The sequence below is a fragment of the Perissodus microlepis genome, chromosome 3 (genome assembly GCF_051167445.1).
Source record: "Perissodus microlepis isolate ML-2025 ecotype Zambia chromosome 3, ASM5116744v1, whole genome shotgun sequence".
Lineage (NCBI taxonomy): Eukaryota > Metazoa > Chordata > Actinopteri > Cichliformes > Cichlidae > Perissodus > Perissodus microlepis.
In genome coordinates this window covers 38797214-38820472 of record NC_140463.1, presented here as the reverse complement: position 1 = coordinate 38820472, position 23259 = coordinate 38797214, and the positions used below count along the sequence as shown (strand labels likewise).

Sequence of the window (23259 nt, the reverse complement as noted above, 5' to 3'; positions counted from 1 at the left end):
AATTGTATTAACTTCCCAGAGCAGCATATTGGCTTTGCACATTAGATTAGTAGGTAAATGTAGTGTAGCGGTATTAGAAGGTTTTCCTTAATAAATGAAGGCATAACAGGACGAGTACTGCCTGACCTTGAGTCCATCTATCAGGCTGGAAGTGAAGCCAATTTCATGCCCAGTATTGACTGCGTGCAGGGAGTTGATTAAAGCCATATGGAGATACGTGTATACAAGAGAACATGTGAAGAGTGTCCCGTATGCACCAGTTTGGCAAATTCCCTTCAAATATAAACAGATTTAAACTTAAAATAACTTTTTTTTGGTGTGTTTTCTTGTAACATCAGGGGATCAGTTTAGAGTCTGATCCTCTGTGACCAAAGACGGTAAGAGATTCGCCATGTGTCCGAGAGAATTCCCTCACAGATGCCTACTTCCTCTGCCTGTTTCACGCATATCACAGTCAGCCATTTGTCTGCCCTGAAGGTCAAAGGTCATCTCCAAACATCAGAGGTTAACCAAGCAGCAAATAATAAATCGGCCAGCTTTAACAAACAAATACACAGCCAGCTCTGGAACTCCACTTTTAAAATACAATTAACAGGAGTTAGTAGCTATGTATATCACTGAGAAAGGTGTGTGGTCCTTTTGAGAGATGGCACCAGCTACAGCTGTCAAGCAAAGGTTGAACAATTCCTGGGTTCACTGAAGGGGGGAAAAAAAATCTGAAAAATTCCCAATAAACTGCCCAAATGTGACCGATGTGCAATATTCTTCCAAAATAAAGAGGCCACGATTATATAATTTCCAGGATTTGACTTTTTAGTCATGAACAAAGAATTATTTTCAGTGTATTTGTGCATGAAATCAAAAAAGCCTTCAAATGAATTTCGCTCGAGATAAATTTGATGTATCCGATTGATGCCAAATCTGAGGCTTCAGATGAATGTGTTATTACACACTTAAATGTATTAAAGCCATCTGTGTACAGAGCTGGTAATTCACTCCATATATAGATATTCAGAAAATGCCACAGCCTGTAGTCGCTCGGGATGTTTTGTGTGTTTGGTGTGGTTGAGGAGATGCTGGATCTGGCCAGCGTCCTATAAATGAGGATGCCTGTTGGCCTCGTATACGGCTTATTGTTTACTACAGATCCCAGTCACCTCGCTGCAGGCAAATACATGGAAACAAAGCTCCTTACCAAATAACCAACATCCGTTTCGGTTTAGCAAAGCAAAACAAGGCAGTCTGCGAATGGTTAGGATTCTCTGTCAACCACCATGTCATTATCATTCTCACATATTGACATCAGCTTGGAGGCAAGAGTAAGAGTTTACCCACACCTAGCCAAGCTTCTCTGCCTTTTAACCTCCTGCACAGAAAGCCTGAATTGTGTTTTAGACATAGTTGTTGTCAGAATGGCCACCACTTTCTCTTCGTTTGTCCCCTGCTGGCATCTGAGAATGACCGTACGGTTTAAATTCACGACTCTAGAGACATCCCAGAAAGCAGTCGCATGTGCCAGCCTGCACACAAACTACACTACATTTCATGCCTTGACTTTTTATATTCTCTATTCCCACTGATCATAATCCAGTGCTTGCTTTCCCTCTTTGTCCTCGAGACATTTGAAGTTGTAAATAACATTTGAGGTTGTAAATAACTTGAAAAATACTTGCGCTTCAATTCCAGTTATGCACAGCATGGCTATTGTATACAGTGTAAGAGTATCCACTGCTGTGCTTGGCTGCAGGCCTGAATTAAATTAGCCTGCCTTGAAACCCATATTCTTAATGAGCCATGCTTTTTGAATTATCTTTAGAAATCCAGAAGGACGGCACAAAAGCCATGTTTGGATAGGACAGATTTTATCTTAAACTTGAATATATATAAAGATTGATCCCTTGCAGGCCATGTTTATGCTACTCTGCCAGTCTTTAAGATATGTTTTCATCATTTCATTCAGGCTGGTTATTTCTGACAGAGCAAACCTGCAGGATAAGAGGATAAGCAAGTGAATATGCAGCGATTGTGCAAAGAGTGTGTGGTCATCTTTTGGTGCCATTTTATAGTTTTATCATTAAAGAAAAATGTATTTATATCAGCACCACACTCCTTTCAGTTACCCCTTCTAAGACCTCTCAGGGTTTCACTGTTTGCACAGCAGTTTTAGTTTACAGTGATACACCAGCTCACCTTGTACAAGTTGATTTTTTAAGTAGGGCTTCCATGTCACACAATGCATAAGAAAGGCAGGCTTTCATTTTTTAACTAACAACTGCTACAATCTCAAATGAGGCATATTGATCAAGAACTGGTTAAAACTACTGACTCCAGCATGTTATTATCCAGCTGACTTAGTATGAAAAAGAGAAACATTTTTAAAAATTGGGCTCAAATACATACTTAATCTCTGCCTATATAATATCATAGCTAGGCTACAAGTCCCCTAATATAGCAATCCTCTCTTTAGCATTTAGCTGCTTTAAACATAAAAATAATTGTTCATGGCTTCTTGATATATGAACTTTCTCATATTTCAAAACATATGTTTTCCATTTGAGTAATAGGAGATCAAAGGCTTTAAGGAAGAACAGGATCCGATGTGTGTGGCAAATGCTACACTTTGGCTAATGCTTGTTTTTTTGGTAACGTCTCCCAAGTGCAATAAAGGACTTGAAATATCATAGAAACAATTGGGACATCCAACAATCTAGTTGTACAGCGTAAACTGTAAGCAACAGCTGCAACGCTGCAAATTTACGTGGGTAGTTACATACATTCAGTCAAAGAATAAATAAACAATTAAAGCAAACTTAGTTTAAAGCTAGGATTTTTAGCCAGTTAGCCAGACATGCTAACAATTCTAGTTCATGTCAGTTCATTGGTTCACCCCATGCCCCAGTGAATTTAGGTGTTAAATCAACCTGAGTTCAACCTTCGAGGTTGATAGCATTATAGCACTGTAACATTGATAGCATCATTTAGCTAACTAGCATTTCTGGCACCAGCTAGCAAGGGCAGCAACATTTCAGTGTCTAGTCAACTAGACGCGCGCCTGCCTAGTTTATGACACTTTGAGTGTAAAAGATGATCTGCTGCAGTTTGATAGGCATGTAATAAAATGCAATGAAATAAAAATGTGTCAGCCTATTGATATACCCATCAATGTGATTAAATTTAATGGGCTGCATTTATTTGACTGTAGCATTTGGACAACCATGTTTAGCTGACAAAATGTCAGCGTTTCTGGATTCAGATAAAAGCTCTTCTTTGCAGCTGTAAACCATTGTCATCTTTTAACAAGGAGAAAGCCCGATGTTTTCTTCTTCCCTCCAGTTTTTATGTTTGGATCACATCTGTCATGAAGTTTGTTGACAAGGGAGTTGGAAACCATTTGACTGAATTTCCATCAAACATCTTGAGTGTCTTTGTGTTCCCTGAAGCTAAACGAACAATGCCACTTCTCAATTTACCAGCCTGTTATAGCTCGAAGTGTATTGTATGAATATTATTTCAACAAACGTATAATTGGAAGAAAACAAGAGGAAATGGTTACTTGTGCCATTGCAGCCCACACAGGATGATCCCAGTGCCATTGCACACACAGTTTTATTGAGGAAAGTAAACTTGGACTGTATCAAAGTTAGCTGTTTAAAATAAAATACCTTGTCTTGTTTAGCTTTGAATTTAAATGTCTGGTCCTCAGAAGTCTTTGTTTGACAGTTAACTTTGATGTTGGCTTTTTACGGCTCTTAAAAACTCATATATACATGTCAAAGAATTCCACATATTATATTTCAAACATTTATGAGGCTAGTTAGAAGCAGGATGCTTGTCTCCTTCCTTCTTCAACTGTTTTTGTTCACCCAGTGTTTGAATATCATGCGTGTGTTGTGCCATGTTCTGCTATTTGTCCCTTCAGGGATTGCCTGGTCTCCCTACGCTGGCTGCTTTGCACAGCAATCAGATCCTGACTGTCAAGGTTTGTCGGTGGTGCTGCTGCCTCGCTGCTCAGTCCGACCCCTCTGCAGCACACACTGGAAGTAAATTGTTGGCTGCCTTTCTCAAGGAGTGATGATAGAGTGCACGCAGGAAAAGTGCAATCTAATTAATCACAGCAGGTCAACCATTAGCCTCTTCTCAACACTTCTGCTACTAGTCTTTTCGCTCAAGAGGTTTGTTCTCCAGTCGACATGCTAGGCAGCTCAAGTGAATGCGTTGGCCTGTTACAACCTGGTAATATGTAGGTGACTAAACAGGCAACATCCTGAGCACAGAGATGGTTTGGCTTGTGTCCATTGATGCTAAAATGAATTGAAGGAACTCCCAGTGGAATACTCAGTGATGAAGCAAAGTGGCATTTTTTTTCTTAAAGCTCAAGTTCATGGTTCACCACAAATCCTCCAATCCTCTAGCACAGCCTTGGGGATTGTTTCAGTGCCAAATACCAATGGACACAAGCAGAATCAGACGTGTGCTGGAAAAAGATTAGAAATGAACCTCAACTCAAATGTTTGACCTCGCTGGTTTCAGTGTGCGCAGCTCTCAGGGTCTGACTTAACAGCAGGCACGACGATGATGATGACGGCACTTTCACAGTGGAGGAGTGATTCCCATTTTTCCAGGGGACTGCGAACTCGCTGTGGCGCGCTCGCACCCCAGAGGTGATAATTATGGGCCCTGGCTCCAAAAAATAAGCCCAGACTTCCTCAGCAAACCACCTCGGTGCTGGAAAAGTGTGGATTTCTCCCACCACCCCATCTGTGAAGGTGCTGGACCGGAGTTCATGAACACAGGCCTTTCTAACAGAATCTGTTTCTTTTTGCATTTGCCTTCCTCCTCCTCCTTCTTCTTCCTCCTCTGGGACTTCATCCTTCTTCAACCTTCTCTCACCTCTGACCTACGACCTCTTGACCTCACACACCTGCTCAGATGGTCTTCCCTAAGATCAATCATGGCTTTCTTTCCGCTGACCAGCAGCTCATAAAGCGACGGCTCATTAAGGTAGTGGGTGTGTCCTCACTCTCTCTGTCCACCGTGCCAAGTCAAATCACTTCTCTTTGGCCACTTTGCATGCAAGCCTTCAGACAGACCTGTCATAAGCACTCATGCTCCTTCTGTTATTGTTAAAGGAAAATATGGAAACTTCATTTTTTTAAAAAGCTTTTATTAAGGTAAAATGAATTACTGTCCTGGCACCACTCAAAGGTTTTTCCCTGCAACTTAGGTTGCAGAATATTTTCATAGAATTTCTTATAATGCAGTATCATAATGGACCACACATTTTCAGTATATTTCCCCTGATTATTGTAGCTCTATACTTGTCAACTTCAAATGGGACTTCTTTGTTTTTTTGGAGTCGTTACCTAAAGCACCGTCCTTACTCAACTCATTATGGCCCTGTAGGATTGCATGCATTTTAAAGGATTAATATTTCAGCTACAAATCATTACGTTGCAGCTCCTCCTAACTTAAGCTGTATGCTAGCTCTAAAAAGCTCATTCGTCATGTTAGAAATGGAGGCAGCCCATCGCCACCCACAAGAACATTCCACGACTCTCTCTTAATTATCATTTCACTGTAGTGGCTCCAGTCTCAGCAGTCCAAAAATAACACATCATAATGATTGTTTAATGTGTTATTTCGCCACACAGGGAGATCAGGGGCAAGCAGGGCCACCTGGGCCCCCGGGGCCACCGGGCCCTCCTGGACCGAGGGGGCCTCCAGGAGACACTGGCAAGGATGGGCCCAGAGGTGTGCCTGGTCTACCGGTGAGTACTGATTTTTGCTTGGCATTTGAGAACATTTGATACAACTAGTTTTTTTCTACTCTATGTATCATTAAAATTTGTTTGGATCAGCAAAATTCTGTCAGCGTATCCTGTAATAAATACTCTGTCATTTCCAGTAAGTTTTAAACAAGTTCAGCTCTGTTTGTGCTTCTATTCAGTATGATTTTGACTTGTTGCTGGGAGGGTTTATTCCAACGAAAACCTTTCTAATAAATACTAGACAAGCTACATTACAATTCATCGCCCTCACGTCTATATAACTAAACATGAATAGGCTCCCAGGAGAAGGTTTTACTGTATAGATTTACATTCACGTGGTTGTTTTTCATTACCACGTAACATTTTCCATGTTCTTAAGCCTGTCATTGGCATCACGCTAATTTATGTGAACTCTGCCTGTGAGAGAAAGAAGAAACAGAAAAGGCCTGTCAGTTATGTTGAGCTATAAAACCTTCTGAGGGATCCAGATCTTTATTGTCTTGGCAGAGATCACAGTGGGAGTGCGAAAATATTAAGTGTTGTTTATCTGGTTCTTTCCAAAATTTTAAGATGATTTGCAATTCTTCCAGTGGCAGTAGTTGTTGCGTTTTCCCAAGCAATTGGTTTTCTTTTGCGAGGCCGCTTTATTGCTCTTGTGATTTAGGTCTCCTTTCATGAATAGCTCAGGAGGAGCGTCGCAAAAATCGTCCCGCAAAGACGTACCAATCAAATATGTACAAAGATCGCTTTGGCATATTCTTACACTTCTCTGCTACACCACGAACTGTTGGAACATCGGTGCGATAGACATGAACCAAAAGTTGAAACAAGAACAAGGTTTCTGGAAACATACAATGCAGGGTGCAGGTGGCACAGCTGGATAAGTGCCTCTCAGCCAACTTGGTGTATGGGCACAGCGGCGAGTTCCTCTTTCAGCCTGGCTGCTATGCACCATATAGTGGCTATTTGATACTATAATAGAGGGAATTTGAACGTAATATGGAGAAAAGCAGCATTTTAAACGCAAGACTTGTTTTAGGTAAGATTATAACACGCTCTGCTTCCATTAACGATTTTATGTTTCTTACAGGGTGATCCAGGACAGCCTGGGGAAACGGGATCCCTGGTAAGTCCAAACTTTGTTTCGAACATCCCGTTCTGTGGCTGCCCTGACACGCTAGTTAACAACGTAGCCTTGCAGAATTGTTTAACAAAATGTAGGCGATACGAGTCCAGGGTTTTTCTGGGTAGTTTGACATTTTGAGAAATGGACATATTAAGACTGAGATGAAAAGAATGATCGCTTGCGTGACTTTTCATAAATATGAAATTATTGCTAGCAGTCACTTAGCTTAGCGTGAAGATTGCAAATGGAGCAGGACTGCCAGATTTGGCCTCTCCAAATGTGAGGAAATTGGCCTGAAAAATGCTTTAATGCTCACTAATTGACATGTTATAGACATTCTGAGTTAAATGCATGCAGAAGTCAGAGTGTACAGGGGAGTCCTGTGTGTATATTTCCTTCCTGGAATTATCTAAATGGATGGAGACTCTTTTCTCTGGTTTTCCAGTTAAGCCAGACCCCAAGTTGAATTAGTGTCTTATTTATGATATTATGTGCAGAACTGTCAATGCCAAGGTAATTTTCCAAAATTTCTCAAGCTTTGGACGGGCTGATGTATTTATTTAATTATAAACTTAAGTTTTCATTTTATGTTTTTTTATCCGTTGTACTCAAAAGGCTGGAAAAGCCTTTTCTTTTTGTGTCAATTTCTACTGAAAACATCAAAACTATGAAAAAAAACCCGAAGAAATTATGTAGCAAGTAGGTTTAATCAGAGCCAAATATGCTTCATATGTAAGACTTCTCAAAGCGGGCTCTGTTGTTCTAATGGCACCATTTGACTGGCAGTCTATATATTTTTCATGAGATATTTGTGAGATGGTTCATCGATATGACAGCGAATGACACGTTTTATGCTAACTTGTTAAGAAAAAGTTTGTTTTCCCTCACAAACCCTTTGTGCCGCATGGACGAGTCGCTGCTCCAGTTGATGGCAACTGGATACCACTTGCGGTGTTCAGCAAATAAAGCACTTGATTAAAGTTTCCTCATAAAAGCTACAACGAATAGGTCAAACCAAATTCCAGGGAGAGCAAGGATGGAAAACGTGACACAAAAAACACTCGATGTCAGATCAGTGGATGCGGGGAGTGAAGGGAAGTGAAGCTGACAGAAGAGGTATTATCAAGTGCTTTCATCTCTGACTCCAGCTCCCCTTGACCTTTTCCCCTGTGGAAAAATTTGGTGGGCTGGGGAGAAATGGACAGAGGAAATAATTGAGGCTAGAGCGAAAAAGACGCATTAGGTAAAGGATCCAAAGGTGCTAATCAATCTTAGACGACTTAATGGGCGATCCTCTAAAGTAAAGTTCCCTCCCTCTTTCTGCTTTTTAAGTTACTGTTGCTTTTGTTGGCTTCGTGTTTTATCCCACTTTGGGCGGGTAGCTGTGTAAGCAGCAACGTTCGGTTTGAAAATCCATTCTGTGATGAATGAACACTTTGCGATGGATGTTCCCAGGTGCGCTCACATAAGCCTATTGTTTGCACAACCTCTGATGACCAATGAACAGAGACTCTCAACCCGTCTGAACGTGAATTAAGGACTGCTTACTGTAACTGCTGAAATGAAGCATCCTCTTTCACAAGTATATACACAGCGTGACACTAATGTACTTTTAACAAGGAGTAAAGTCATCGCCCTATAAAGCAGCGTGAGATGAGCATGTCCCAGCAGTTGTAAAAACATGTGACAGCACAGTTACTGCGTTTGCGGCTTGTGATTTCATGCAACGACAGAATGTTTGCTGCTCCCTGGTAAAAAAGAGCAAAGATAAGATACTGGATTAAAGAGAAGAGTTTCTGTAGCTGATAAACCTCTGGAGAGGAAATAAAAAGACATTTTCCCATCTAAGAGAAGAAAAAAAAAATCCCGCCAGTCCCCGCCCTTGGTTGGCCTGTGCAAATCAATATGAATTAGATGCATAAGCAACAAGTCTCCACTTTGTGCAGCCAGCTGAAAGAATAATCTGTGATTGGCACATCTCGATCTCCACAAGTGAGCCGGAGGCAGGGATTCTGAGGTCACCGCTCGACCGACTTTTGCTTCTTTTGCAGCGCTCTCGGCGCTAGCGCCCACTTGACACAGCTCGGAGTTTTTTTTTTTTATGTAGATGCTATTGTTAAAGGGGCAAAAGTCGATTCCAGAGTTTTCCAGCAGCCTTCCAGGACATGTGGTGCTGGTTAGAAGGATTAAGCTCTTGTGGAGAAACAAGGAGGAGGTGGTGGGGGGGAGGTGGAAAGAAGAAGAACAAGAAGAAGAAGAAAAGGAAATATTTTCAGGACTAAGTTCAAAATCATCAGCGCCACGAGGTCTCTCTGTGGTAAATTAAGGGGGTCTTCAGCTCTCCAAAGGTGGCTTGCACCCCCACACTCAGCATTCATCTGGAGCTCAGCTTGTTCAGAACAAAAAGTCCAAATATGTTCCATCCAAAGCTGAGAGAAGCCTCTTCCATCTGCTTTTTGGTATAATTTCCAATTATGCAGCAGACTTTCACTGATCCCCTTTTGCATCCTATTCATTCCAAAGCTACCCACAATGCACCAGCAGCTCACCTTGGACAATGAAAAAAAAAAACTCCACAGGCATGAATGTAGGGACACATTCGTGCCTCAAAAGCCTGTTCAATGAAGACATACCTCTGATATTTTATTGACCTTGACTGAGTTTTCCTTTGCTGTAAAGCCAAACATGAGGAGCAAAGATGTGAGCGAATAGCTTATGACATGGTCGGGGAAATCAAACAATGTTGTGGGAAATGTGGACAAAACCATTTTAGTGGAACAAATCTGTTTGTTCTTAAAGGCAAATTCCTATTTTTACAGCCTTGGGTCTTATTATGTTGTTAAAACAAAGCACACCTACACTCGGGGGTTTTGTCTGGCATGCGGTTTCGTCCCACGGTGCGAAGTCATGTACGTGAGGTTAATTACAGATTCTAAATTGGCCATAGGTGAGGATGTGAATGGCTGTTTGTCTCTCCCTGTTAGCCCTGTGATGTACTGGCAACTTCTCCATGTGTACCCTGCCTCTCGCCCAGTGGCAGCTGGGGATAGGCCCCACCCTGTATGGTTAAGTAGTTAAGGAAATGGGTGGATGGATTGATAAATGAGCCCGCAGACAGGACCATAGCCAGAATGTTTAAAATGCTGAGGTCACTGGATCACATTTACCTGCGGGGACTACAGCTGGAATGTAGCTAGTAACAAAATCCATTACAAAGCCTCTCTTTTCTTCTCTTTGACCCGACTACCACGTAAAGCATATAACTTTAAATCAAAGTGCAGATGTTTCATGAAAATAACGGAAATTTTAATCAAATCCTGTGAATCTTCTGTAAATTTATATTAAGCTACACGTGTGGCTTACAGAACTCATCCATACTGCAAGGTGTGTAATTGTTGTGGAGATATTACAGATCAGAGCCAGCATGAAAATGTGATCTGTAATATATGTATATAATCTAAAATCACCTGAATGTCAGTGAGCATCTGCCCACATAGCAGGCGCATTCAGGCGTAATTGGAAATTACGGCTCTCCAAGTATTCTGTGGGGTCAGACGTGGCCCTGAAGTTACGAGCTACATTTGACATGAGTGCACCAAATGTGGCCCAAATGTCACAGCACATCTGACATCTGGCCTCTCTGTTGTGTCCGCCTGTGGCTGAGCTGAAGCAGCCATTCTCACCATGAATCAACATTATCAGTACAGGCCAAAAGAGACCTATACACAACTGTTAATACGGGCCATGTTTGGGCAATACATCCAGTGTTATCTGAGCCTAGATCCTCTAACTAGACAAAGAAGTGGCCTTCACATCCCCACTGATAGCTAAGGCCACATCCATACTGTAGTTTAGAAAGCAGTCCGCTATCAGATGTCTTTAAAACAGCCTAATCTCAGCGCAGCCATGACAGGTGAAGGTTTGAATGGTTTAACTTTTTCTGCATTATTGCTTTACCAGGCTACAGTGCTTTTGTTTATAGTGGCAGGAGCAATAAAGAGTGATTGAAAACTCTTAGAAAATGTTATGTGAACAGTTTGAATAAAGCACGCCTCCGCAATAAGCACATATAGCTACAACTTAAGGCAAAAAAAAAAGAAAAAAATACATTTGTTTAAAAGTTTAAATAGTTTATAATAGTTTAAAACTCACAGTATAACTGACACAAAAGCCTTGAACAGAACAAGCTTGAACGTGGAGCCTTTCTGTTCTATGATCAGACGAATATTTTTTATGTGAATGCCACACATTCTGGAAGTCCTTCAACTTTCAAAGGTTCAAGTGCTGCTGATTGAGTGTGGGAATTGACCTGGGAATGGCTTCATTGTTCGCAACGTCCGAATCATGAATGAAAGTACCAAACATTCAGCGCATTGTATTTGTGCTCGGATGCTCGACTTCAATAGGCAGCCTGTTGAATATTGCACATTTGTGGAATTTCTTTCCTTTATGAATGCTAAATGAGGCAGCTAAGCCGCTACATGCTGAACATCTGCTATCGTGATGAACACTTTCAGATGGAATAATAACCCTTTTTCACAAAGATCTTTGGATTGTTCTTCCCTTTTCATTTTTCACCAAAGTCAGGATCCAGGGTTGAGAACAAAAGAGCCAAGACTTCCTTAAGCGCTCTTGACTTTCTTTAAAAAAAAAACAAACAAAAAAACTCCCTTTCAGCAGTAGCTTCTGAGTGTTCTCAGATGTAGCCAAGCTAATTAGCGCTCAGGCGAGCGGCACATGCTCTCACATACCTAGTGGGCCATAAAGATGTTTACTAAACCCTACTGAGGACAGCTAACAAAGGCTTTTAAAGGCAAATGGGAGGAAAACCTTTTTCTTGGTTGGCTAGGATAATGAAAGTTGTTCATTGAGGTTTTTGCTGTAAGTGCACAAGGAATGCACCATAAATGAGCTGCAACTGTGTGGGCCATTTCTGAAAATGTGAGAACTTGTTGCTACAGGGATTTTAACGGGCCAATTTTGGGGAAAATGGAAATTGGGAGAGGGAAGTTTTGAGGTACAGTTACTTGGTGATAGCCCGTTTTAACAACAAATACTAAAACTGATCCAACAATCAGCTTATTCGCAGAATTCAATCGCCGTCAAGTCACAAGTAGGCCGACATCAAACCGGGCTTCTTCTTCAGGCAAATTTGCACTGACAGTCTTAACTTTTCAACCCGAACGTGTCCTCGTTGGCTTCTTTTTAACACTCATACAAACGTTTTACACACATCAGGGGTCCATATCTTGAGCTTTGCCAGTTATACATCGACGTGAGCAAAGCGAGGAAAATTTGCTGCTGTAGTGAGCCTGCGGGGCACAAGGTCTGCCTGGCCTTGACTCAGCTGCGAGCGACGAGCCAAATGGCCGAAAGTGAGAAAGAAGCCGGCCAACGTGAGGTGTCATAACAGCCAGGCGTAAAGGTGTTGATGAACTGCCGCGCTGGTGCGATAGCTCAAAAGTCTTTGAGAAACATGGAAGGAGCTAACTTTCACCCAGGCTTCCCAGTTTCTTCACGATGCGGACGTGTTGTTTTAGGCAGGTTCCAGCGGAGGAGGCCGACAGCCCAACGCGGCCTCCAGTTTCACTGCAGTAAACAGCAGGTTGTAAATAGAAACTGTCCTCCCAGACACATCGATCCATGATTTAAATCTGCCTTAGAGATGTGGCGCCTTTTTTCCCCCCGTTGGCTAACTTGTTAGCTTTGCAAAGCTTTCCAGATATTGGCCCATTTAGGTAATGAACCTCTCTATGTGTTGGACCGTAGACTCGGAATGTAGCGCGGCCAAACGAGACAAGTTTTTACAGTCACTAAAACGAGTAAAGACAGATCAACATAAAAGATAAAACCATAAGAGCTTTTGTTATTCATGAGCTTATTAAAGATTCCTGTTTATGGGTCACTTCAGCGAAAAGAAGGCAGGGAGTGAGCAGATTTTCATTCTTTGCTGGAGAATAAAACAAGGGATTGATTGTGATTCGGGTTCTTCCTGAAGGGTGTGTGCGCGCTGCATGAAATCCTACCACAAGCTCTGCCAGTCTCTCTGCTCTGACCATGTTGGCTCTGGTAATTGTATTATTTCATCTCACATGAACTATTTTTGCTGCGTTTCTCCTGCACTCAATCTCTCTCCGTCTCTCTTCTCATTTATAGGGACCTGAGGGGCCGCAAGGGCCGAAGGTAAGTTACAGAAAATCATTTCTTTCTTCTTGTTGGCATTTCTTGCTTTTCTTAAAGAAAACTAAATGAGATTTGCTGACTTGGTTGTGACATAAAAGTACAAAGGAAACTTTTTTTTTGTCCCTCTGTTGAATTCCGATCTAAACCAAACTGTTTTTCATTTCATAGCAGCTCTTTGCACAAACGGTTGTAAACGTGTTGTTTGATGAGTATGTTTACCTGCATATTAGCAACAGACACTGCGCAGTCATGGTGAATAAACAGGAGAAGTGGGGAAAAAAGGGTGACAGAGAAGGAGAGAGATGGAGAACAGAGAGCCTGGAGCTAAGTGCTGTGATACAGGCTGCGGGTCCCTGGTGGCGCTGATGTGAGGAACAGATGTAAGCTATATCCAGCCATCAGGTAGCTGCCAGTGTTTGTTCAGTGTAACCCAATCAGACACTTCCTGTCTGCACTGTCATCTGTCGGCAAGGCCTCCCGTCGGCGTGGGAGAGGGAGTGTGTGTGTGGAGGGGTCAATGATGACACACCACAGTGTTAATGACTCATAAGCCAGGCCCGGAGGCTACTCAATTAGATCTGCTGCTAGTGGAGCGTTGTGTTTAGTAGAGGGGCCGCGTCGAGGGTTATTCAAGTTTCATCAGCTCAGTGACTGATTCGGTGCCACCGCATGATGAAAAACTCCAGCGTGAACAGTTTTCAACCCTCGACACGATGCTGTCCTGCGACTGTATCTCACATCTCTCAAACATCTCTGATACATCTTTAAATGCGACCGGTAACTGTAAATGGCTTTTATTATGAAAGCGGTGCAAAAAGCCAACATAAGCAAACCGCGAAGAACAGGGAGCGGGCGTTCATTAAAACACGCTTGGCCCTCAGAGTCTAAACCAACTTTGACTAAGCTGACGCAGTAGATGCGGTAAAATCTCGAGTACATCTGCTGTGCGAAACATTTCTTTATTTCACAGGGCAGTACATTTTCAGTTTGAAGTGCAGCAGGAGTGTCCTCAGCTCCCGGTCTTGCCTTCTGGCTGTATTGTCTATAACAGAGCAGATAATAAAATATGACATGCAGTATTTATGCTGGTCTGGCGCAGTAACATCAGAGCACGCCCTGATCAGCGGCAGACAGAATGGATACGCCGCCGGGGTTTATTTACAACCGTTGAGCCGGCTGTGACGGTACAAGCGGCGAGATGGTCGAATGTAATGATGCAAAAAACCCAACAAACTTTGCTTTTATTTCCCAGGGTTCACTCGGGCCTCCTGGCATCCCCGGTGTTGATGGACTGAAGGTGAGCAAACTCATTTACACTGAATTCTTGTAAAGCTCTACACTTCTGGGCTTTTAACTAGTTCTTGCTAACTTGCTGTTGTTTTTATTAGTGAATGTGCTTTTCCAAGAGGAAAAAAACACCACTACTAGGCAGCATTATTGTCCCTCCAGACTTTTTATAAGTGTCCCTAAAATAAAAATATGCACACAAAGTTCAGAGAACCAACATCCATCTGCGCACCTGATAGTATTTTATCATGAAAAGGCTCACTTGAGCATTAATCTTTCATTAATCTTTCTCCCCATGTGTTTTAGTTTTTTATATCAGAAAAGAAAAAAGTTCTGACAGTTTCAAACCGCTATTTCGTTTTGGGAGAAAAACCGTGGGCTTCTTCTTCAAGCCTTAACCACAAAGTACCGTTCTGGCTGCCTCCGAATCTGTTCACACACTCGGCTCATGTCTGCTATTCATTCTCGGAGCGGATAAAGAAGACGCAGTGCAGGTGTTTCACAATGGGTGGAGGGAAGGAGGAAAAAGAGATGGAAAAGCATATTTATTCTAGAACAAACGATGGTATAAGTGAAGAGAATGAATGGGGAGGCAGTTTGAGGGTTGCATTGCTCTAATCTCAAACAGGCACGTATGGCTGTAATAGGAACCAGAGTGAAGAAGTTTCATTTTAAAGTAAAATCCATGCTAACTCTGGCTACAGTGGAGGCTGAAAGCTTAATTCTTTTTCCAAAATGAAAGGAGTGAGGTTTCGTAGCAGCCATGAAATAGATCACCAATGCTGTGCAGTGCAGTTATAAAGCAGAACCTGTTATGGTATGTAAGTCTCACTCTTGCAGAAAGTTTGACTCAAAAGCAGTTAAAGCTGCTCAGGCGGCAGTGGCGGGTCCACTCGCACAGACACGGTATTGATTTGACATGGATATCCCAGCAGAATCACTAATGCCACCTTATCAAGCCAACCTTTGGAGTTCCTAATCAGACTCTATCATCATTATGTCAATAGGGTGTCATTATTATGTCAATGACTCCCATATGCGGCTGACGAATGATCCGAGGCTGCGGCGTTTATGACGAACATCACCACGAGTGTGTAGCTGCAGGGACACGCCCAGCGCGGATCAGACACGCCGAGTTTCCCATGAACATAAAGCATTTTGGGGAAAAGTGAAAATAGCATTAAGATATTGAAAAATGACATCCAATAACGCAATTTTCCTTCGAATATGGCCAGTACCGAGCTGCCCAGTGACATGTATTTTAATCCAAGTAATGCACTGCGTTATTTTTCCACCCTGGCTACATTAATCAGCTTCATCTGGTTAAAGCTGTCTGTCTGGGCTGAGGAATAGCTACTGCTCCTCTGAAAGGGTAATGACGTGGTATGTTTGCAAAGGTCAGGAGGTTAATTGTTTCTGGCAGCAGATGGACAGAAGTTGGTTTCTCAGCTAGGGAGCCGCGGAGACAAGGGATCGAGGCTAACGGCAAACTGGCATCCGTCAGACGGGCTCGGCTTTTCTTCTTCTGCACATACACAGAACCAAACCAGATAATTAAGCTTTTAATCAGCTTGTTTATTCTCTCGTCTTTCACATTCACTTTGTGGTTTCAATATTTGATACATGTGAACTTTTGGGGAATGTTATAGAATTCATAGTGCTGTAGCTGTACATTTACGCTCCTTACAGCAGTTCTGTCAGTGAAGCTGTATCTCACCTGTCTCATGCTGCATTACCAACTATCCTGCAAAAGCCCTTTGCACCATACACTCACTCTTATGTCTGAGTCAATTGTTATCTCAATTTTAAGAAGAAAAATATGCATTTTCTTTTGTTTTGTTGGCTTTTTGTGGGGTGGGGAGTGTAGGGGTCATATCTCCTGACCTTGAATCTTTAGTCGAACTGCTTACGCAGCACACTGAGTCAGTCACTGTGTGTATCTTGTGCTGTCCGTAGGGGGATGTTGGCATCCCAGGACTGGACGGTGTTCCAGGAGCCAAGGTCGGGGTGCACACATATTCTGTGTGCTCATATTCTTGTAAAGTCATAGCAGTTGCTTTTTCTCCCCCTTTTTTTGGGTTAACCCTCTGACGTCAAAGTCATGTTATTCCACCCTGCACTTTGTGAGAGCAGCAGCAACCATTGCCAGCAAACTTTGCAATATCAAACTAAGACAAATACCTGAATCCCAAATATCTGTTGAGATGATCTAAAATATAAGACTCAATGTGAACACTTTTGCTGATATATGGATAATTTTACATAGCTTAACAATATCATTATCACATCAGAAACCTTCCATGTAACTGCACTGTTAGTATATAGTTCACACTTTTAATACAAACTGAAACAGAGACTCGGTGAGGCTGCGTCTTCCTGCAGGGTCATCTTAATTCAGTCATGTGATTTGGAGATGTCCCTTGACTCCAGAGGGTTAAAGTCATTTGCAATACTTTCCTTATCCTCTCACAGAAGCATCTCCCCCTTTCAGTCATTTTTCATCTTACCTTTTGACCATCAGCCGTTTTGTCCCTTTGTGATTTCTTTTTCATGGTTTTGAAAAACATGCATATACATGTATTCGTCTTTGATGTAACAGAAAATATATATCCTCCATGAAGACTTTAATGCATGGTATAAAAATATGTTGCAATGATAATGCAAGGACGATTTTAAATTTAAAAAACAAAAAAGTTCATGTCAGGGTCTGTCTGGGGAAAAAAAGCAGTCATAACATTTATAATCAAATGTGAATTTAACCCCAGATACGATCTGACCCTGAGTGTGCAATAACCCTCCCAAACCCTCATTTTTTCTATCTCTGTTGCTCTGCTTTCCTTCCTAACAGGGTGAAATGGGAGAACGAGGTGAAAAGGTAAGGCGCTAATTTGGATCTTCGGACATTATTGCTAGCGTCAGTCTGTTATCTCATCACCACGACTGCAGCTCTGCCTTTACATCTCCCAGCTCCAGCTAGTTTTTATATTTTTTTTGAAGTTGCCTCCCTTCTGTAACTTAGCCACCAGTGAGTCAGTGATTAAGTGAGTCACAAAAACTGCACCCAGCTTCACCGACTCCAGGCCGTGAAGTAAACCTAAGAACAGACCCATAAAACAGCTTCACAGAGGAACAGCAGCTTTATTCCCTCTGTTCTGTAATTGTAATGGTGCCCTTATTTGCTGTTGTTGGACGGCAGCGGGGTGGGAGGTGTGAAACACTGACCGGGATGACAGTGCAGCGGGCTGGAGAGTTAAGTGATGACTTATCGTGTGTGCTTCATCGACCACAAAACTGGCCCTCGGGCAGTCGTTGTCAACTGGATCAGTTCTGAGCTGAATCAGAGACAGTGTCTCTGTCACTAACACACCTGGCTTGCTGTAAAGATGTGACAGCATCTCCTAGCAATCCCAGTTCACAGCATCGTGTGTATCCTTTACCCCGATGCACAAGAAAAGGTCAAAATGCAAATATTTTTTTAACACAATGGATTGAAAAAGAACACCAGCATCCAGTGTGTCAGTTCGTGTTAGTATGAACCTGGTTCTGTGCTTTGTCAACTCCTGGCCGCTTGGCTTTGCCACAATTTCCACGTCTTAAAAATCGTGACCAGTTTTCCAGGGATGCACCTTTTTTAGATCATTTCATCAGGTTGCAGGAGGGTAAAGAGGAAACCACATCCAGTTAATTAAGCAAATTCTGACAAAATAAACAATTTGTTCTGCAGATTTAATTTTTTTTTATCATTTCCAGTCATATAATCATCCTGAGACTTGTCAGAGCACTAATGGGGTCCTGACCTTCGGGTTTGGAAGAGATGCCATGTGGCAGGCCAGCGCTGCTAGCAAAAACTGCACTTTTTGGCTTTGTCGATTCAACTCATGATAAATTCCTAGATGGAAAAATAAACAGCAGTTTGAAGCATTGAAGCTGTTAAAATAATCTCGTTTTCTTGAAGTTCTTTTTTTTTTTTTTTTAATAGCGTAACACAATGAGACACCCTTTGATTTCATATCCTTGGAACTGCAAGGCGTTGTTTGATTCGTGGTCTAATCTTAATATAAAATCATGGGGATTTATTAAAAGTGAAATGACCTTTTCCCTGCAAGGCAGCTTGGCTCAAAGTACACTGAGGTTTTATTTTCAGAGGAGTCAGACATGTTAACATTAAACACTTTTTTTTCCTCATTAATTAGTCAGCAAGCTAATTAAAAAAGAAAAAAGGCTTCTAACAGATAAAAAGGGAAAGTATAAAGCTTGTTGCAGTTTTTTAAATATATGTATATATTTTGACATCACAACAGGGATAACTTACAAAGACACTCATGATTGCAAATGATTGTGTTTCCCCATTTAATTTCATTTGATGAAACATGTCATGTTTCACTACATTTACACAGTCTGGATTTATAGCCGTGCTGTGATACGAAGTCCACTGATAAAACAAGAGTGTAGCAACATTTTACAGAGTCTGTGAGTCTGTGTGCTTTGAGTTAAGTTCTAACCAGCGTGCTGACATGCTGATGCTGAGCAGATAGATTCACCAGCTTGGTATGTATGCTAACTGTTGCTATTTAACAGGAAAAACAAAGTACAACTGAGAGCCTGGGAATGCGCGTAGAGTGTGCATTTGAGACATGACAGCCTCTTGGGGGTGTAGAAAAAAAGCTGGCTCACCAGACTTACTCATTTCAAGGTTATTCCAACAACAAGACCTTCTCCTTATAAAGAAAACTACCAGTCAAATGGCTTCCACCGAGTCATATCGTGGATGGGACGAGCTATGGCATTTGATCCCAGCTAATATTGCAAAAGTTGGGAGTTAAGAAGTGAAGTTCATCACAGCTCTCAATGCAGTGAGCTTAGGAGCTTCGTAACAGGGCATCACCTAAATATTACATTTATATTTGAACTTCATTTGATGGCTAAGTGATCAAAGTGAAGATAAGGCAGCAGCTTTGCTCCAGTGCAATCACAGAAGAAGAAGCGCGTCCTACTGTGTGCTAAGCTTGTTTAAACAATCATGTTTCATGTCATGTACTGTCAGCACTGACTCATTCCTGCGTCCAAGAGACTGAACAGGTTTCTGTGATGTCATTGCAGGGTGATTTGGGTGAGGAGGGACCGAAAGGTGAACCGGGAGAGAAGGTATGTGAAATCCTCTGAGTTTTTGTTCTCTTTTGTTTATGTCTTGGACGCTGCACAGGGAACCAACAGAGAGGCTGTCGGTGGCCAGAAAACAGTAAAAAAAAGTTAACGTTAGCCATCTGAGGAGAACTGTAATGTTCAGTAGAAACAGCTGGGGTCAAGGGTCATCAGTTGTACTGTAGTCAAGGCTGCACATAAGCAGTCATCCTGGCACTTGATGTGTCCTTTGTATTTAATGTGGACTTAATTGCTATGCTACGCTGATGCTACATTTTCTGGTTGGATGGTTTCTGCATTAATTTGGTACCATTTATCTTCAAGACAGCTTGTCAAGTTGAGATTCATATCCAACAAAAGGCAGAGCGAAGCTCTGCTGGGCAGATTGTTCAGAACTAAACTAATAGATTCATGTTTCTGTCCAAAAAGCTTTTGTTTTCGGGAAGAGTTTCTTTGCTTTGTATTAGCACACTGACATCATATCCAGAAACACATTATGCTTGCCATGCTGCCTTCGCTCTTATTATTTTCTTTAAGGAGCATTTATGAAAATAGGTCACAGCCTCATTTGTATTGGATGACCTCTGGGCAAAATTTGGACCTCTTTACTCTTCATAAGTTGTAAAACATTTCAGAAACAAATCAATTATGGATAGAAATGAGCTATTTTTTGGGGGGAAAAATGTTGATTTAGCTTCTCACACTAGTGGGAAACAATAAAGATTCTCCTTGGAGTTGCCAAAGAAAGTGAAACGCAGTATCTGAGGGCAAAATGCTGTGATGTATTATACACCAGAGGTGCTTATACAGAGTTAGGTATAAAAACAAAATGTAACCGATAAACCGGCAGCAGACCAGAAGCCATGTACTGAAAATGTCACTGTCAATTTATTGCTGTTCGGTGCAGAAAAACTTTGATAACTTCTCATTTTATGGGCACTGTGGTTTTTAAAACTCGGCAGCCAAGAAAGGACACCATTGGAGGGAAACAGATGCAGGATATCATCTGTGGAAAATGAGTGAACAAAAAGGAAAAGAGGAAGGCGATAAAACTTTGCAGCTCAAGTGCCGCTTTGATCTAGTTTACCTTGGTGCAATAAAAGGAGAGAAGATGATGGATTTTTGCTTCAGGAGTGAAGAAGTGGAAGATGAATCGAATAACCGCGGGAATTCAGACTTCTGTAGACGATCACCTGCCATTCATTCGGGTGCACACTGATGCGTTTCACAGCGAAAGGCAGACTACGAATAATTATGATTTCTGCCATGTTTACGATGGATGTGGATTACCTCATCTCAGACTGTCAGCATCAGGATGTAAAAATGAGTGTTTTGTTTAATGTAGCGCACAACATATGGCGAGAGGAATTCGAACCAATAGACATCCAGATGAGTTTACCAGATGTCAGGCACACCGAGGGCTGATTGATTTTCAGTGCAAGTGAAGGGAACGTGTTGCCAAGCGGAGCCCCCTGTCATCAGAGTTTTGCATCTGATCACGTTCTCTTTTATGATCGTATTGTTGCTTCACGGGAGGAAGATGAAACCAGAGAACAGAGGGACATGGGAGGGAAGGAGGGCATCTTTAGTCGTCCATGCCGAAGATGCCAAAGTTAACAATACACAGCACGCACTGCGGGGAAAGTGTGGTAATGTGAGGTGAAAGGTGAAGCAGCGAAAACTTCGGTATGGTGAGCAGAGAGACCTCGGGGAGTGCAGAGAGAGGGGGGGAGAGAACTGGTGGTGTAAGCAGTCTGGCTGTGCTTTGCATGATACAAAGGGAGATTGTTTTGACTGTGGGGGACCTGTGAAGTGTGAAAGAGACTAAATGACAGGGCAGATATACTCTGACTGACATGCTCACTCGCTCTTACGAGCAGGTTAAAAAGCTGACATGCTGAGGACTCCAACAGCTCCAAGTAGTCTTGTGTTTAGTTTCTTGTTTGTATAAGCTCATGTGCAGATAATTTAATTGAATTCCATAGAAATATACCTTGTTTTCCAGGTGTTTATTGAAAACATTGCTGTAAATAAATAATTTGCTACAACTAGCTGCTGACAACCGCCATGGAAAGGAGTATATTCACTAAAATGTTGGAGAGTAGTTGCTATAGGTTGCTGGGTGTAGAGCATCATCCAAAGCAATCGCTAGAAGGTCTTCAATGCAGAACCACATATCTCTATGCAACCAGTTTTATTTAGCGACTGGCAGCGACTTAGATCAACCACATGGGAACTGGGGAATGACTGGGGAATGCATATTTTTCTCACCTAGAGTTGTCAGGGAGTGGCAACCCCAGGTAATCCCTGACCGGTTGGCAAGTGGAGGTTTCTACATGTGGCAGGATAAAAATCGGTTGCTGGAGGTGATCCACCAAAAATCTCCTTGCGGCTGCCTTGGTTGCTAGCAGATTGCTTCGGACACCCATAGCTTTCATAGTAGATACCAGTTTGCCTCCAATCAAACTGTAATCAAACTAGTAAAAATTGTAGTCAAACTCGTAGTCAAGTTACCATAGCAGTTAAAGTTTGCCCGAGCTATGAGCAATCACAACTGTCATACGTGCAAACAAGGCAGTCGCAAGAAGGTTTTCATTACAGGACCGTTTCCCTCTATGCAACCAATTTTATCTAGTACTAAAAGCAACCTAGTGCAACCACATGGCAACTGGTTGGGGAATACACATTTTTCCCCAGCAACCGGAGGTTGGAAGGGGGTCACTAGCTTCTCTTTTGGCCTGCATGTGTGGGACTTTAATTTAAATACCGGACAGTCATCAACCACTCAACAGTTCTTCAGGGAATGCACACTTTTCTCTAGTGACCAGGAGTTATTATAAAAAATATATAATACTGCAAAATGTAATATGGGGGGAAACATGATCATACTAAAACATATGTGATCATAAGTCATGAGCTAAATGTAGCAGGGGAAAAGTAGTAGGTAATAGGTATGTTAATTGTACATAAGAAAAGCATCTGTGTAATTATACTCACTTATGTTCACTCACTGTTTAGTATACATTTATATAACACATTACCTGCTCTGTTGCGTCCGTAAGCCATCATTAAGCGTAGAGAGAAATGTTTCTAACAGCCCCTTGCATGTCCATTTTTGGCCTCATTTAAAACAAATCATTACCACAGTTAAAAGCTTTAGTTCTAAACCATTTCCTTCTGATGCATTCAGCCTAAGTATTTAAGTAGGTGTGAAATTAACTGTGACTCTTCTTGCTGAAAAAGTTGGACCTCACAAATTGAAAAATTCTTTAAAGTTGTTTTTTTTTGTAATACACCAAATCAAACTTTTGATTTTGTTTTGGGAAGTTCCAGGCTATGAGTGCTTGGCTCTGGCCAGTCTGGCACAGCGGTTGGTATAATTTTTGAATCCTAAGATCCGGTCCAAGCTGTTGTGAACTGGCAGCATTTCAAATACTGGCAAGGCCTCTCTGCCCTGGGAGCCAATCACAATTTGCATTGCCTCACATATATCTTAACTCAGGGACAGGGGGTAATATTTAGCTGGGGCCTGCTGAATTTGGTCATCGCTGCTAATGGCTGTGATGTGGAGTAAGACTCATATTTTGATGACTGCGGTGGTATTAATTTGTCACAATTCAGCCATGCCTTCATTGCTCAGCGATTAATTCTGTGCTCATCTCATTCCCCAAGCAAACAGCTGGAAAATGGCATGATTTACTAGGCATACATTTTGCGCCCTTCATGCTATTATCTCCAAATGCCAACGGGCAG

At 42.0% G+C, this 23259-nt stretch overlaps 1 protein-coding gene across 2 annotated transcripts in view; it reads left to right on the top strand.

The window, feature by feature from the left end:
* The window catches only part of col25a1 (collagen type XXV alpha 1 chain), a 149563-nt gene that overhangs the window by 103111 nt on the left and 23193 nt on the right, over positions 1–23259 (top strand). Inside the window, exons 7-14 of one of the 2 annotated variants that reach the window (XM_084924366.1) lie at positions 3920–3979; positions 5652–5768; positions 6859–6894; positions 13051–13077; positions 14330–14374; positions 16321–16365; positions 17213–17239; positions 19465–19509. In XM_084924366.1, the coding sequence (XP_084780492.1) occupies positions 3920–3979; positions 5652–5768; positions 6859–6894; positions 13051–13077; positions 14330–14374; positions 16321–16365; positions 17213–17239; positions 19465–19509 (402 nt within the window). Of the gene's footprint in view, positions 1–3919; positions 3980–4929; positions 5002–5651; positions 5769–6858; positions 6895–13050; positions 13078–14329; positions 14375–16320; positions 16366–17212; positions 17240–19464; positions 19510–23259 lie in introns of both variants that reach the window. The other variant, XM_084924365.1, reaches the window with a different exon arrangement.